We start from the raw sequence: 16,923 nt of genomic DNA on the forward strand, positions 1-16,923 counted from the left end.
TACCCATATGATCATTTCTGAGCACATGACCATCAGAGAGGAGCAGAACTCTTGTCTAGACAGTAACAGAAGGGGGTTAGCTGCAAAGATAGCGTAACGGTTGCGCAGTAGGAAGCTGCCCGGGTCTTCTTGGAGAATGCATAGAAGACTTAAGATCATGGAACATCTGTTCCCCACCACCCTCCCCACCCCTTGTCCCCTAAACCCTACTCCCACCCTGAACCCTCCCTACCAATAGTGTTAACAAAAGCTTAATCTTCCAGTTTTAAAGTGCAAATGATTTGGATATGACTGCTGTTGCAACAGGTCTGAACAGAAAACAACGAAGTCCTCATCTATGCGATGTTTTCCAGAATATAAAAGATGAGTTCCATGACGACAGGGCCCTCACTGAGCTGGCAGGCTCCTCCATGGATAACAGGCACCAAGGCGTTGTCCAGATCGTTCATGTACTGCGAGGGAAGGGGCTGCCCATTGCTCCCTGCTTGGTAGCCAACCTGCCACAGAGAGAAGGGGGGACAGGTTACTGGATAGGAAAGATCTCTCCAGAGGGCTGAGCCAAAGAGGCCAAACAAGAAATACCACGTCCTTTGCCATGAGCTAGACACATGACAGTGCATACAAATTCCTGCCCTTTTAACTGTGGTTTATCATTCTGACATCTACTATTCACCTTGGCCACCTGATAGCTATGAGACCTTAATCTGCTAATGTCTATTTCCTGGGAAGAGAAAACTGACTCAGACAACACTCTAGTCTCTGGTTGTGAAAACTAAAGTGAGGAATATAACGTGGCATTTGCTCTGCAGCCCATGCAGTCACCAACACATCATTTTTTAAGCAACTGAAAACAGAAATTCAAAGATAAAGGGCCCTTTCCTTCAAGAACACCACAAACTTAGCAGAAAAATGCTTGCTATCCAATTGTTCCATGTGAGGGAGCCTCTAGATAGGTTATCAGTACCACGTGAGATGGAAGCATGCTGCTTCTTCACTAGTTTATCACACAGATAAACTTTTCTAAATTGCATTTAATTTATGCGTACGGGTAGATGCATGCACCATGGTGCATGTGCCATGATACGCAGGCACAGGTCAGAAGACGACTTGTAGGAGTCAGACCTCTCCTCCTACTGAATACATGGGTTATTCGGATTGAACTCAGGCTCTCAAGCTTGGTAGCCATAGAGCTTGTTGTTTGTAGTTGCTGTTTTATTTGGTTTTGTTGTTGTTGTTGTTTTGAGATGAGGTCTTACGTAACTCAGACTGGTCTCAAGCTTGCTATGTAGCCAAGGATGACCTTAAGTCTTTGATTCTCTACGTCTCCACCTCAGATACGCTAAGATACAAGTGTACATCACTATGCTCAGCTTACGTGGTGCTGAGGATCAACTCCAGGGCTTTACACATATTAGGCAGACACCCCAAGCTACATCTTCTGCCCAGGTTTGCTTTTTTTTTTTTTTTTTCCAGCATAGGACAAGACCGTAAGTGAAAATAAACACTGGCTGATGATGCCCAGTGAAGAAATGAAGCCAGACACAGAACTTTTCACCCTGCCCTTATAATCTATTTGATTTAATTCTGCACTGAAAAGTCAGATTTCCCCCATGTAAGCACCAAGATAGAAGCAGCTTCGGGGCAGAATTAATTGCTGGCTGGGGGGGGGGGGCGGGGGGAGTATCAGGTTGAGAGCCCACACTCATTTCTTCTTTAAAAATAAACTTTTTTTTTCTTTCAATGTGTGTGACTGTTTTGCCTGTATGTATGGATGTGAAACGTGTGTGCCTAGTGCCCAAGGAGGTCAGAAGACGACCAGTCAGATCCCCTAGAACTGGAGTTAAGGATGGTTATAAACCACGACGTGGGTGCTGGGAACTGAACCACGGTCCTCTGCAAGAGCAACAAGTACTCTTTATCCACGAGCCATCTCTCCAGCCCCTACCCCACTCATTTCTATAACTCAATGCTAAGGACTGAGGGTGAAAATGATAGATAGCAAATTACAGGCATTCAATGCAGGACCAATGAGACCTGCTGTGGAGAGAGGTACTAGGCCAAGGCACTGGGGTTTGGGAGGTGAGGACTGGATTGCTCATACAAGGAGCACATAAAACATCAAGCCAGGCATGGTGGTGCACAGCTTTAATGTCAGCACTCAGGAGGCAGACAGGCAAGCAGATGGATCTCTGGGATTTCAAGTCTCAAAAAACAAGCCAAAAAGCCAAACAAAAAGTAAACAAAAATAAAAAACAAGCAAACACCTATCGAATAAGTCCCAGTGACAAGAAAACTGTCGGGGAGACCGTGCCGCTAACCTAGCCGCTAACCACATGAGGGTATTGGCTGCAAGAAAATCTTACTAGGCCATGGTAACTGCAGATGCCAGTCAGGGAGCGTGGTCCCGCTGAGTGAGAGAGGCAAGATCAGGGACACCTGGAAGCTGCCCCAAGGGCTGAGAGGGGAACTTCAAAGGGTAACAGGGCTCATCGCAGGTGGCAGGGCCTCCCTGTTTCTTCCCTACCCTACAGGCCACTGTGCAAATGGTTCTGACCAGGAAGCACAGCCTTATGTTCTTGGGGAATGTGAGGTCATTTACGATCTGGGGTGACTCAGAAAAAAGAAAACAGACACTTCTCAAGGCAGCTCCAAAAGCTGCCCCAGGGGCTGCTTACCTGGTCTGAGTCCAGTGTCACACGGAGGCCCAGCTTTGTCATTCCATCCTCCTTCAGAAGCTTCAGGTGGGGGCAAAGGGCAAGGCAGAAGGCCTTGGCGACATGCTCGGTCAGTCTGCTGTGGTCCGCAGGGTCACTCAGGCAGTTGTGCTGGTCATCGTTTTCCAGGAAAAACACCTGTCCCCGAACAAAAGAGGCTTTTCACCTTGTGCCCAGGATGTGGAACAAGCAGACTAACCCACTGTATTTGAGTATCCAGTTCTCTCTCTAAGACCTGACGGGAAGAGCACACAATAGAGTCCTTGGGGCCAGAAAAAGTTCCACACCGGCACTGGAGGACGCCTTAGTAGAGGCACACGCTGCACGAGTCTGAGTTCAAGCCCTGCCACATCATGCACACACAGACACAATAAAATCTTTAGAAAGAAAAAGTGTAGCCCCCAAGACAATCTCTGTTTGCCAGTCTCTGCCTCCAAACACTGGCAGTAGCAGCCTGCCTGCTCTATGCAGACATATGCCATGATCTAATAGCACTTTCTACGTAGAATCCAAAAGGCTCTCATTTCCCACTGTATACTTTTTTTTTTTTTTTTTTTTGAGACAGGGCTTCATGTAGTCCAGGCTGGCCTCCAACTTATCGTGTAGTCAAGGCTAACCCCTGATCTTCTGATCTTCACACCATGCACCACCATGTGCAGATGAACCGTGTACTTCTAAAAGGCAATATAGCGTGGACAGTTTTATTAGGAAGTGATATGAGAGTCTAAAAGAACAGTCATTGTAGACTGTGGGATCCAGCTCTTCACAGATTATTCCAAGTGTGTAAAGACAGAGGCCAGGGGCTGGGTGTAGTGGCACATGCCTTTAATCCCAGCTCTGGAGAGGCCTCAGGGAAGAGATCTCTATGAGTTCCAGGCCAGCCAGCACTACATAGTTAAGACTGTGTCAAAAGAAAAAAAAAAAAAAAGACGAGTTGGGCATAGTGGCGTGGAGCATGCTTTAGGAGACAGAAGTGGGTGGATATCTCTGAGTTCAAGGCCAGTCTGGTCTACATAGTGAGTTCCAGGACAGTCAGAGCTATGTATAGAGATCCACCATCACCCGGTTAAAAAAAAAAAAAAAAAGACAACGATGATGACAGAGGCCAAGATCCAAGTCTTCTGGAGGCCACAGCTGTACCACCATTTATTCCAAGGACCTCCTCCTCATCCTAACACTGGACTCCTATTGTGTTGACCAGGCTAATTTCTTGTTGGTTCAAGCAATCCTCCTGCCTCAGTTTTCCAAGTCATTGTGTACAGGGTCATGCTACCATGCCAGCTTTCAAGGTACTTTACATTTTCTGGGTTTGGGAGATAACTCAGTTGGTGACGTTCTTACCTCATATGATGAAGGACTGAGTTTGTCCCCAGAACCCCCATAAAATAAAAATGCTGAGTATGGTGGTGTGCTCTTGCCATACCAGTACTAGGGGGGTGGAGACTGGAGGATCCCTGGGGCTCACTGTTTAGCCCAATTGGTGAGCTCTAGACCAATGAAAGACTGTTCCAAAGGGGAGATGATATTCCTGACGGTGACACCTGAGGTTGTACATATATGCATAGGTACACACGTGATACGGGGTGCCTGTGGAGGTCAGAGGACAACTTTGTGGAGTCAGTTCTCACCTTCCATCTTTTCATGCATTCTGGAAATCCAACTCAGATTGTCAGACTCTATGGCAAGGGCTTTCAACCACTAAGCCATCCCACCAGCTCACAGACTGAGTTCTGATTCTCAAAGGACCTCTCCCTCTCTTCCCCTCCCTCTCTTCTTTCTTCTGTCTACGTAGCCCTGGCTGGCCTGGAACACATTGTGTAGGGGTTAGGCTGGCCTCGGACTGGCGGCAATCCTCCTCCTCTGCCTCCTGAGGACTGGGATTATAAGCATGCCCCACTACACTTGACTTTCAAGATTCCATAAAGCCTACTCTGCCTCTGTGTATACAGAAAGCAGCTTCTCTAGATGATAATAAAGAGTAAGTAACATAAAGACAAAAATACATAGAAATATACAATGTTTACATGTTATTACATACACCTCCTGTATGCTGGTCAAAGGGACCACACTAAACATAAGCCGCACATGTAGCTCAGTGGAAAAGCACTTGCTTAGCATGAATGAGGTTCCCCCTTCAGGACCGCCCCATACACACACCCTGCTGAGTGCATTTGGAGTTGCTCATGTGTGTATGTGTTTAGGGCTGACCACTGGAGATTGGACTGATCTGCCTCACTCAGCAGCCATTAACTGCCCATCTAAAGTGCAGCCTTGTGAAGTTTCCCAGTCCACTTTGTCATGTTAGCTGATGTTGTCATCTTGAGGGTCTTGCTTAGGCGGCCATATTGTTGAGCTTTCCTGTCATACACAGAAGAGGCTACCTGGCAAAAAACGTGCTGGTCCTCTGACTCTTACAATCCCGCCACTCTTCTGAGATTTCCCCAAGCCTTTGCGGATAGGGGTTGTGTTGTAGGACTTCAAAAAATTTAATGATACAGGATATTGGTAGCCCAGGCTGGCCTCAAATTTGTGATCTCCCTGCCTCGCCTCCCAAGTACTGGGATTGCAGGTGTGTGGGCACATCTGGCTAGCCACTTAAGAGATGGCTAGATCTGGCTTTGAACCTGAACCAGGAACTTACCATTACTTGTTTGCTTTGTAATTTTTTTGTTTTGTTTTGTTTTGTTTTTTCAAGACAGGGTTTCTCTGTGTAGCTTTGCGCCTTTCCTGGATCTCACTCTGTAGCCCAGGCTGGCCTCGAACTCACAGAGATCTGCCTGGCTCTGCCTCCCGAGTGCTGGGATTAAAGCCATGTGCCACCACTGCCCGGCTTGTAATTTTGACAAATCTTACTGTGAATTGTCCGTCTTTTGAAGACCATGTTATTCAATGGTCTTTGAATGCAGCCTGGCACACTCAACTTTCTGAAGAACACAGCACAGAAGGAGTGCCCCACTCAGAGACACAGCCTGCTTGCCTTCCAAAGCAAATACATCTGAAAGGGAGTTCATCAGAAGATACACCAGAGTGTGCACGCTGCACTTTCAGACTTTCTTTCCCAGGAAGCTAAGACAGATCAGAGGGAATGAAATACAGTAGATAAGTGAAAAGATTTTTTTTCCTCAGAGAAACTTTGTGTATTTGTCCACAAGCATCATGGAGAGTGTGAGGAAGTCAGAGGTCAGTTTGTGGGAGCTGGCTCTTTCCTCCCACTGTATGGGTCCCGAGGACTGCATTCAGACCTTCAGGATTAGTGACAAATGCCTTTACCCGCTGACCCATCTCGCTGGCTCAACTTTTCCTTCTGAATCAGCCCAGAATGGGGCTTTTGGCTTAGCAAAAGGCTGTTAAAAGTAGGGCAAGCGCACCAACGTTCATTTCTTACCTCTGTCCATCTGATGACTTTTCCATTTGCTTTATACTCGGATCCATGGAATATCTTCACATTTGTTATAGATTCCATGGACTTCCCGTCTATAGGACTCACCACACTACAACGGAGGAAAGGGAAGGAGATATCCTGTCACATTTTACTACCAAATACCAACTATGCCCTGCTGAAGACATCTGCAGCATATCATGGCAAGATGCTGAGTGCTCATGGGAAGGGTATGCCCAGAAACGAATCAAGCGCACATACCGAAAGGCAGACAATTTGCAAGGAGCCATTTTCCAAAGTTACCGTCACATAAACAGGCTGTTTACTCCCACCCGCTCTTTCCCCAGCATATCTCTTTAATAAACACCCGGCTACTCACCCAGCCTGGTTCCCCACTCTACTCCTGCTCTGTAACAACACTCACCATGCTCTCTCTGCTCGTCTGCCTTCGAAAGGCAGTTCTGAAGGGGAAGAGCCTGACATGTCAGCCCTGGGTAAGGATTTCAGGTGCCAACCACCGCCTGGAACGTTTGTTAAGAACTATGTAAAGCTGGGGACTTGGCTCAGTGCTAAGGGAACTTGTTCACGAGGCAGAAGCCCCGAGTTCTGAATAACATAGTAAACCAACAACAAACAGCTCCAGTGCTGGCGTGAAGCCACAGCCTGTTTATCATCACCCCCCCCCCCCCAGTGCTGTTATCACTCTTAGACCCCTAGACAGAAGTACGTCTAACAGTTCTGTTTCCCTTAAAATACAGTAAGGAAATGAAATACACAGAGATACACAGTTCCTCTGAAAAGAACACACAATGATCGACACAAAGATTCTAAACAATGTTTAAACCTATTCATGTTCTTGGGTCTTTTTAGTTTGTTTGAGACGAGGTCTTATTACATAGGCTGGCCTGGATCTCAGAGATCCACCTGCCTCTGCCTCCTGAGTGCTGGGATTAAAGGCGTGCGCCGCCATGCCTGGCCCTGTTCTGAGTTCTCTACACATCAAAAGTTAAATTAGGGGCTGGAAGATGGCTCAGCAGGGAAAGGAATTGTGTCCCCAGAACCTATATAAAGGTGAAGGAAAGACCCAACTACACAGCTGTCACGTGTGCCGTGGCACACCTCTCTCATCCCCCAATAAAGAAGTGCAATCAAATTTTAAAAGAAAAATATGATGGATAATGGGGAATACTGGGAGCTTTGCTGTATATGAAGAGAGACATGTACAACGGGGTCAGAACACAGACAGTGGCCAGAGAAGACCTTCTGGAGACAGTGGCATGGGGAACCACGTGAAGATGGGGATGGAGCTGTTCACAGGGCATCCTGAGGAGCACGTGTGCAAAGGTCGGGGGCAGAGGCACAGCTGTGCTCAAGTAAGAAGGCCAATGTCATGCTGAGCACTTGGGAGGCTAAGGAAGGAGGCTGCCTTGAGTTTGAGTTCAGACAGAACTACATAGTGAACTCCAGGCCAGCCTGGATTACAGAGTAAGACCCTGTCTCAAAACAGCAAGAAATGTAGGCCCTTAAGAGGGAACAAGCAGCCGGGCGGTGGTGGCGCACGCCTTTAATCCCAGCACTCGGGAGGCAGAGGCAGGCGGATCTCTGTGAGTTCGAGGCCAACCTGGGCTACCAAGTGAGTTCCAGGAAAGGCGCAAAGCTACACAGAGAAACCCTGTCTCGAAAAAAACAAAACAACAACAACAACAACAACAACAACAAAAAGGAACAAGTGACTTCCAACTTTATCTTGGAAGACACTAGAAGCCACTGGTGGTTTGAACAGAAAGGTGGCAATGACGCTGGCAGCTGTTAGAACGAGACTAGGGACAGATCAGAATGGGAGAAGGACCTCAGTGAGGGACACCTCAGGCTACTGCACCTGTCCACTGCGGTGGTTTGAACTGGGTAGACTGCTTTTAAACTAGGATGTGGCAATGGAGGCGGTAAGAGCCACGTGATGGGCTATATTCTGAAGCACAGCAAACAGGATTTACCGCTGGAGTGATTGTGGGGTAGGAGAGAAAAAGAACCGTCAAGAATGAATCCAAGGTGTGAATTTGGTGTGAAGCATTAGCACAGAGTTGCCATGAGCCAGGGAGAGTCTGGCTCTGAAGCCCAGGAAGATGGTTTTAAATCAGAGTCTTGCCATGTCTTAGCTTTATGGTTCTTAGGTACCCGCTTATTCAAATGAGGGTACCCGTTGTATCAAATGGAATATATCAGTAGAGGTGCTGATACCCAAAAGGCGTGGATATTTCTATTCAAGCAACTTTTGTTTACTGTCTCATCTTTCCCTAAAAATATATTAACAAATCCTTCAGAAATCAAGTACAGAGGGCTGAGGAGGTTGCTCAGTGGTTAAGAGCATGCACTGCTTGCTGAGGAACTGGGTTTGGTTCTCACTAGCTGGGACAGATGGCTCCCAACCACCTGTCATTCCAGATCCAGGGGAGTTTGAGGCCTGTGTCCACGGGCACACACAGTTATGTGCACAGGCCTGCACACAGACACATAACTTCAAAAAAGGCTAAACATAAACCTTTTTTTTAAGAAATTAAGATTAAAGACATAGAAATTAAAAATTCGGTTATACATTCCTTTGTCTGTCTGTCTGTAGACAGGCCTTTAGTGCACACAGCAGACAAAGCCTGGAGCTATCCCTAACTGGTTCTGAGGGGATCCACTTACCCTTTGTTAACTTTCTTGTCATCGTCCACCCACTGAATGTGGATCTGCTCCTGGGGGTCCTCTGCATCCGCCTTCCCACAAGTGATGGTAAAGTCCTTCATCTCTCGAAGTGCCTGCCTCAAGGAGTCCATGTTCTCTGCAGTGATCTGGACCATAACGCCATCTGAGAGTATCAGCAGGAAGATAATAGAGATGGAAACAGTGCAAAGCCAGGGAGGGAGGTGGCTGAGACACAGTGCCTCGTGTCCAGCAGATCCTCCGATACTAAACATAAGCTTTGCAAAGCCAACAGACACAAAGAGGTTCCTTCTGAGCTAAAACTATTGAAGAGCTGTGTGAGCAAACACACAGACAGGCTCACTCACCTTTACCACTGTTCACTTCCTTTCCAACCCACTGAATGTTTCTTCTGAGACTGCTCAGAGGGAAAACTTACACGTGACCACACTGCTCCTCTTCAGGCTCATGCAGCATTTTAATCCCATTTACCCTCTTGCAATTACCACACCCTGCTTCTCTCTCTTAACTTCTTACTATGATTGCCTGCTATATGAATGCCCGCCATATAAATGTTTGTTTATAGTTACTAAATTATAAATTTAGTAATATAAATTACTAAACAACAACAATAATAAAACAAAACCAAGTTTGACTAGGTGTGGTGGTACAGGCCTTTCATACTAGAACTTGGACAGCAGAGACAGGAGGATCTAGTTTGAAGCTAGCCTAGTCTATATACATAGAAAGTTCCAGGTTAGCCATGGAGATCTCTGAGTTCAAGGCTAGCCTGATCTTCAGATCAAGTTCTAGGACAGCCAGGGCTACATAGAGAAACCCTGTCTCAAAAACAAAAACAAACACAAAATCATAAAAAAAAAAATGGCCCCATTGGCTCATATATTTGTATGCTCAGCCCCCAATGATGAGCTGTTTAGAAGGATTATGAAGTATGGCCTTGTTGGAGGAAGTGTGTCACGAAGAGTGGACTTTGAGGTTCCAAAAGCCCATGTCAGGCCCAGACCCAGACCCAGGCTCAGTCCCCCGATCCCATTCTGCTGCCTGCAAATCAGTGTGTAAGCTCTCTGCTCCATGCTTCTCACCATGACAGAAATGGGCTAACTGTGGTGGTTGAGTAAGAATGGATCATAGGCTCAGACACCTGAATGCTTAGTCATAGGGAGTGGCACTGCTGGACAGGATTAGGAGGTGTGGCTTTGCTGGGGTGGGCATGGCCTTGTTAGAAGTGTGTCATAGGGGTGGGCTCTGAGGTCTCAAAAACCCAAGCCAGGCCCACTGTCTGTCTGTCTATCTCTGCTTGAAGATCAGGATACAGCTCTCTCCAGCACCTGCCTGCATGCTGCCATGGTCCACACCATGATGAGAACGGACCAAATCTCTGAAACTGTAAGCAAGGCCCCAGTTAAATGCTCTATTTTGCAAGAGTTGCCTTGGACATGGGGTCTCTTCACAGCAATAGAACACTGACTAAGACAGAAGTTGGTACCAGGGAGCAGGGTACTGCTGTGATGGGCCAGACTATGCTGCTTGTGGCAGAATGTGGACTTTGGAACAATGGGCCATGCTAGTAGGAGCATGGAAGACAGTGGTGCTGAGAGCCATGTATTATAGACCATGGGGACTTCTGAAGTCGGACTGAATGTTTTTTTGCATTATGATATGGCTACAAGCCTATGGGGGTCAGGGAGTGGAACAGGATACTTTGAAGAGGAATGGCCCCCACAGGCTCACAGATTTGAATGCTCTGTCACCAGGGAGTGGCACTATTAGAAGTTGTCCTCTGACCTCATGTGCACTGTGCCATTTACACACACCCTCACATAAATAATGTAATTCATAGCATTCTTTTTAAAGTATTTTTAAAATATACTGGTTAATAATTCCATACACATATACAATGCATTTTGAATATATCCATTTCCAACTCTCCCCAGGCCCCTCCCCCAACTTCAGTCTTTTGAGACAGGGTCTCATGTAGCTTAGGCTGGTCTTGAGCTCAATTTGTAACTGAGAATATCCTTGAACTCCCAATCCTTCTGTCTTTGTCTAAGTAAAATAATTTCTTTTGAAATATGGATTTCCAATAGACATCCATAGATAATCTTACATATATTTCTACATACTAGCTTTGATCTTTTTCGGTGAGTAGAACAGTGAGTGAAGTGCAGCATATCTTACAACCAAGTCTCACACTTCCAACTATAAAGAAAAATGATATATTGGGGCAGGGCTGGAGAACTCATAATTGAAGATCCAGGAAATCCAATACCTCAGCCACTGTGGGCACCTGGACTCATAGTCACATGCACAGTACCCACCCAATACACACACATACACATACACATACCCAACACACCCATACACACACACACCCAACACACCCATACACACACATATACACAGACACCCAACACACACAGACACCCAACACACCCATACACACATACACTCAACACACTCATACACACACACACACACACACACACACACCACATGTAATTAATTTTTTTTTTCTTTTTGGTTTTTCAAGACAAAGTTTCTCTGTGTAGTTTTGGTGCCTGCCCTGGATCTCGCCCTGTAGACCAGGCTGGCCTTGAACTCACAAAGATTCACCTGGCTCTGCCTCCCGAGTGCTGGGATTAAAGGCGTGTGCCACCACTGCCTGGCTCATAATTTTTTTAAAAGATTTATTTATTTATTATGTATACAGCATGTATGACCAGGCCAGAAGAGGGCACCAGATCTCATTATAGATGGTTGTGAGTCACCATATGGTTGCTGGGAATTGAACTCAGGGCCTCTGGAAGAGCAATCAGTGCTCTTAACCTCTGAGCCATCTCTTCAGCCCCATAATTAATTTAAAAAAAAAAAATCTTTAGAAAAAAAGAAGGAAAAAAATTGTTGAGCACTCGAGAGGCAGAGGCAGGTGGATCTCTGTGAGTTCGAGGCCAGCCTGGGCTACAGAGTGAGTTCCAAGACAGGCTCCAAAGCTACACAGAGAAAACCTGTCTTGAAAAGCCAAAAAAAAGAAAAAGAAAAGAAAAGAAAAAGAAAGAAATTGTTGGGCTAAGTGAGATGGCTCAGTGGCTAATGGCACTTGCTGACAGCATGATGACCTGAGTTTAAACCCTGGACCCCATGGTAGAAGGAGACAACAAATCTCCCAGACTGTTCCCTGATCTTTACATGAATGCTGTCATACACACATGGCTGCACTCAAACACGTGTCATATACACACACGATAGAAATAAATTAAGTTTTTAAAAAGGAAATTGCTGGAGAGATGTCTCAGTAGTTTACAGCACTGGCTTTTCTTGCAGAGGACCAAGGGTCACTTCCCAGCACCCATATGGTGACTCACAATCATCCTTAACTCCAGTCTGGGGTGGGGGACCTGATGAGCTCTTCTAGCTCTATGGGCACCAGACACATCTATGATGCCCAGACTCACAATGTAGACCAGAGGTTTCTGTTTGCTTTGTTTTTCCAGATAGGGTTTCTTTGTATAGCCCTCGCTGTTCTGTAACTAGCCTGCAGACCAGTAGGGGTTAATTAGCTTCTATCAGGGTGTGCGCCATGTCTACAGCAACCACAGCAAGCACACTTCATTCTGCATTTCAGCAATAGTGGCAAGAGTTCTGTGGGTAGGAGGGAGTGGCATCACCTGCACTCTTGCCTATCTGCAATATGGTATCTGACTCTATATTCTAACCGCTCAGGCACCCTGTATCAAAATTGGGAATGGCCATCTCTGACATTTCACCAGTGCCTGTGGTACCTGTACTTATCCCTTCTTTGGAGAACTAGACATCCATGATAGGTTTTGTTTGCTTGCCTGTCTTTCTTGCTATGTTGGTTAGACTCACTGGGTTCCAGTGAGTTCCAGTTACTTCCTGCCTCAGCCTCCTGAGTAGCTGGCAGTCAAAAAAATACAGGTTACACATTGTGGTCTGAATGAAAATGGTCCCCATAGATTCATAGGAAGTGGCATTATTGGAGGTGTGGCCTAGTTGGAGTAGGTGTGGCCTTGTTGGAGGAATTGTGTCACTGGGGGTGGGCTTTAAGGTTTTAGAAACTTAAGCAAGGCCTAGTGGCTCACAGTCTCTTCCTGCTGCCTGCAGATCCAGATATAGACCTCTCAGCTACCTCTCCAGCACCATGTCTGCCTGCATGCCACCATGGCTTCCCACCATGACGATAATGTAGTCCAGGCCGGTCTTGAACTCTAGGATGAGCTTGTACTCCTGTCTCCACCTCTCCAATACTGGGATCACAGACCTGTACTACCACATCTGGTTTGTGCAGCAAGTTTAGAGGCAAATTTACTCCAACACCTGAGCTACATCCACAGCCCTCGGTGCACTCAATATCGCTTACTTTTCAGCTGTATAATCAGGACCGAACTGAGGTACAAAGAATAAACAATTCGTCCTTTACCTTCCACAATACTGGACTTGGCAAGGTATCCTGAAGAGGACTTCAGAGCGCCACTGAACACAAAGAAACTGGCACCAGTCACTGTAACAGACACAGAAACAGATTAGTGAAGACGGAACATGGAGACGGGCATTGGGAACCATAGTGAGGTAGAAGTTGGGAATTCCAGAAATCATCACACAGAAAACAAAACACTACTATGTGCAACTAACTAACCAATCAGTTCAAATGCTTACCATATGTTTGTGAAAAAAGTTTTAAGATACAACCAATCCTACATTCTGTTGTACTCTTCCTCAATCAAGAATCAAAGAATTTGCCGGGCAGTGGTGGTGCACACGCCTGTAACCCCAGCACTCGGGAGGCAGAGGCAGGTGGATCTCTGTGAGTTCGAGGCCAGCCTGGTCTACAGAGCTAGTCCAGGACAGGCTCCAAAGCTACAGAGAGAAACCCTGTCTCGGAAAACCACACACACACACACAAAAAAAAAAGAATCAAAGAATTTTACAAATACAAAAAACCTTAATGGCCAGGTTCTAGGGTTAGCTTGGCTTGTAGCACATTTCTAAAATAAATGTTTACTGGAACATGTCAGTTTCATTCATTTACATATTCTCGAAGGCAGTCCAGTGCTAGAACTCTAAATGGAGTAGCTAGTGGTGAACGCTGTCAAGTCTAAACTAGGAATCATTCGGCTCTTCACAGAAAAGGTTTATAACTCTTTATCTACTGATTTCTAGAATTTTTTTTCTTTCACTTTTCAAGACAGGGTTTCTCTGTGTAGCCCTGGCTGTCCTGGAACTCGCTATGTAGACCAGGCTGACCTAGAACTCAGAGATCCACCTGCCTCTACCTCCTGAGTGCTGGGATTAAAGGTGTGCGCCACCACTGCCCAGCTACTAGAGTTATTTTTAAAGGTCTATTTAGGATGAATATTTAGGGCTGGAGATATCTTAGCCAGTACACTACCTGCTATATAACCATGAGGACCAGAGTCTGGCTCTTCAGCACCCATGAAAATTCGAGGTATAACAGTGTCCACCTGTAATTCCAGCTAGGGGGCGGGGACAAGTGGCTCCCAGGAGCTCACTGGCCAGCCATCCTAGCCAGTGAGCTCCAGATTCAGTGAGAGATCCTATTTCAAAAAGTAAGTTGGGGAAGGGGGCTGGCTAGATGATTCAGTAAGTAAAGGCATTTGCCACCAAACTGGTGACTTGATTTCTATCCCTGGAACCCATATGTTGGGAGGAGAAAAACCTATTCTCTCAAATTGTTCTCTGACCTACACACAAACACAATAAATAAATGTTAGAAAAATACACAACAATAAAACAAAACAACATAGTGAGCAAGTAACTAAAGAGGATACCTAGCTGCCGGGGCGGTGGTGGCACACGCCTTTAATCCCAGCACTCGGGAGGCAGAGGCATGTGGATCTTTGTGAGTTCGAGGCGAGCCTGGTCTACAGAGCGAGATCCAGGAAAGGCGCAAAGCTACACAGAGAAACCCTGTCTCGAAAAACAGAAACAAAAACGAAAACAAAACAAAAAAAACAAGAGGATACCTAATGCTGACTTCTGGTTTCCATATGGAAATGTGCCAAGTGAGTGCATATACACCTGCATGCATGTATACATGCATATACATGAACGCACGTGTGTGCACGCATGCATATGCACACCACACTACCACTATTTCTCCAGAAAGGAAAGGATACACAATCAAAACTTACACTGCTCTTATTTTCCTACATCTGTTTTGGTTTGTTTGTTTTTTTGAGACAGGGTTTCTCTCTGTGTAGTCCTAGCAGTCCTGGAACTCACTCTGTAGCCCAGGCTGGCCTCGAACTCACAGAGATCCGACTGCCTCCGCCTCCTGAGTGCTGGGATTAAAGGCGTGCGCCACCACCGCCCGGCTATTTTCCTCCATCTTAAACTGGACTGAACTAATCCGATTTCCTACTGATTGTTCTTACAATACATCTAACAGGCAGCGATCCAGCCTTTGTCAGACACTTCTGGTGACAGGGAGGCACAAGGCAGGCAAGCATCCTACCTCTGGACTGCTCTCAGAATCACAGAGCATGCTTCAAATTGAGCAAAATATGGCTCCCTGTAACACTTGCCCTGTCTCAAAAAACAGAATGAATGAATGAATGAATGAAAGGAAGGAAATAAGTAAATAAATACATGAATGAATAAATAAATAGGGGTGTGAGAGATGACTCAATGGTGAAGAGCACTAGCTGCTCTTCCAGAGGACCCACATGGTGGCTTGCCACTGTCTGTAACTCTAGGCCCAGGGGAGCCAATGCCCTCTTCTGGACTTTGCTAGATGTAGTCAAAACACCCATACATGTATAAATAATAGTAAAACAAATAACTAAAACTCCCCCAGCGGTTGAGCTGCTTGCCTTTCCTGGGCTGATTGTGAATACTGATGGCCTGGGTCTGGTAGTTTCCATCATCATTCTGCACACACACGAGATGAGAATCTGCCTTTTCATTGAAGCAGGCACCTCCTGCCAGGACATGCTCATTGGACTTGTTCATGGCTTTCATCATCTGCAATCAAAGAACAGGGTTAGCCTTATTCTGCAAGAATGAGCCAGTTTTCCCTCTAACATGGTAAACATCACTTCTCAATGACAGCAAGTCAGTCACAGTTAGTTTAGGAACACAAAAGTTCCCTGTGCCTTACCATATAAGCCATGCACATTCTGCACTCATTTGCTTTATCTTTTCTTCGTTGTTGTTATTGTTTGAGACAGGGTCACACTATGTAGAAGGCCGAGAACTCCTATAAACCAGGCTGGCCTTGAACTCATAGACATCCACTGCCTCTGCCTCCAGACTGCTGGGATTAAAGGCCTGCACCACCATGCCCAACTTTTTTTTTTCTAGATGCACTGAATTCAATTAACACAAAGTAGTTCGGTTAAGTATAGTAGTTTCTGCTACTCACTGCATTCTTTGGGGACACACACCCAGAAATTCTAACTCTAAAACAATGTCAAGCCAGCCAGTGGTGGTGGCATACACCTTTAACCCCAGCACTTGAGAGGCAGAGGCAGGTGGATCTATGTGAGCTCGAGGCCAGTCTGGTCTACAGAGCGAGTTCCAGGACAGCCAGGACTATACACCCAGAAACTCTCTCTTGGGAAACAAAAACAAACAAACAAAAGAATGTCCCAATTTAAGTGCCTTTTTCTTCAATATTAAACATGAGGCTTTTCTCTAGAAAGTTAAGAAATTTGTTGTTAATTTTACTAATTTACCTGTGAGTTCTTTAATGAATATTAATGTTCTGCTGTGTTCTTTCCAAAACAGTAAAGACAGTAGTTATATATGTATTTTTTTCAAGACAGGGTTTCTCTATGTGTACCTGGCTATCCTGGAACTCATTCTGTTTATTAATAAGCTCTAATTTAAATTGTAAATTTAACATGGAAAAGCACATGGGGAGCTAGAGAGGTACTTCAATGGTAAGAGCACTCACTGGGCAAACAGGAATACCCGAGTTTCAACCCCAGCACTCACATAAAAAGGCAAGTATGGCCATGACTGCCTGTAACTCCAGTGTAGGAGGGGCAGGGGCAGGAGGATTGCTGGGACTTGGTTGCCACTAGGTTCAGCGAAAGACCCTGTTTCAGAGGAAAAAGGTGGAGAGTGACAGAGCAGGACAGC

At 45.9% G+C, this 16,923-nt stretch overlaps 1 protein-coding gene across 1 annotated transcript in view; it reads right to left on the reverse strand.

Annotated features, from left to right (window-relative positions):
* Window positions 1-204: 204 nt before the first annotated feature.
* Zfyve9 (zinc finger FYVE-type containing 9) overlaps window positions 205-16,923 on the reverse strand; it is a 151,414-nt gene continuing 134,695 nt past the window's right edge. Inside the window, 6 exon segments of the mRNA XM_059254682.1 lie at window positions 205-497; window positions 2,676-2,852; window positions 6,100-6,205; window positions 8,782-8,944; window positions 13,238-13,318; window positions 15,651-15,801. Of these exon segments, the coding sequence (XP_059110665.1) occupies window positions 336-497; window positions 2,676-2,852; window positions 6,100-6,205; window positions 8,782-8,944; window positions 13,238-13,318; window positions 15,651-15,801 (840 nt within the window). The 3' untranslated portion in view covers window positions 205-335.

The sequence above is a fragment of the Peromyscus eremicus genome, chromosome 2, assembly GCF_949786415.1.
Source record: "Peromyscus eremicus chromosome 2, PerEre_H2_v1, whole genome shotgun sequence".
In the NCBI taxonomy this organism is placed as follows: domain Eukaryota; kingdom Metazoa; phylum Chordata; class Mammalia; order Rodentia; family Cricetidae; genus Peromyscus; species Peromyscus eremicus.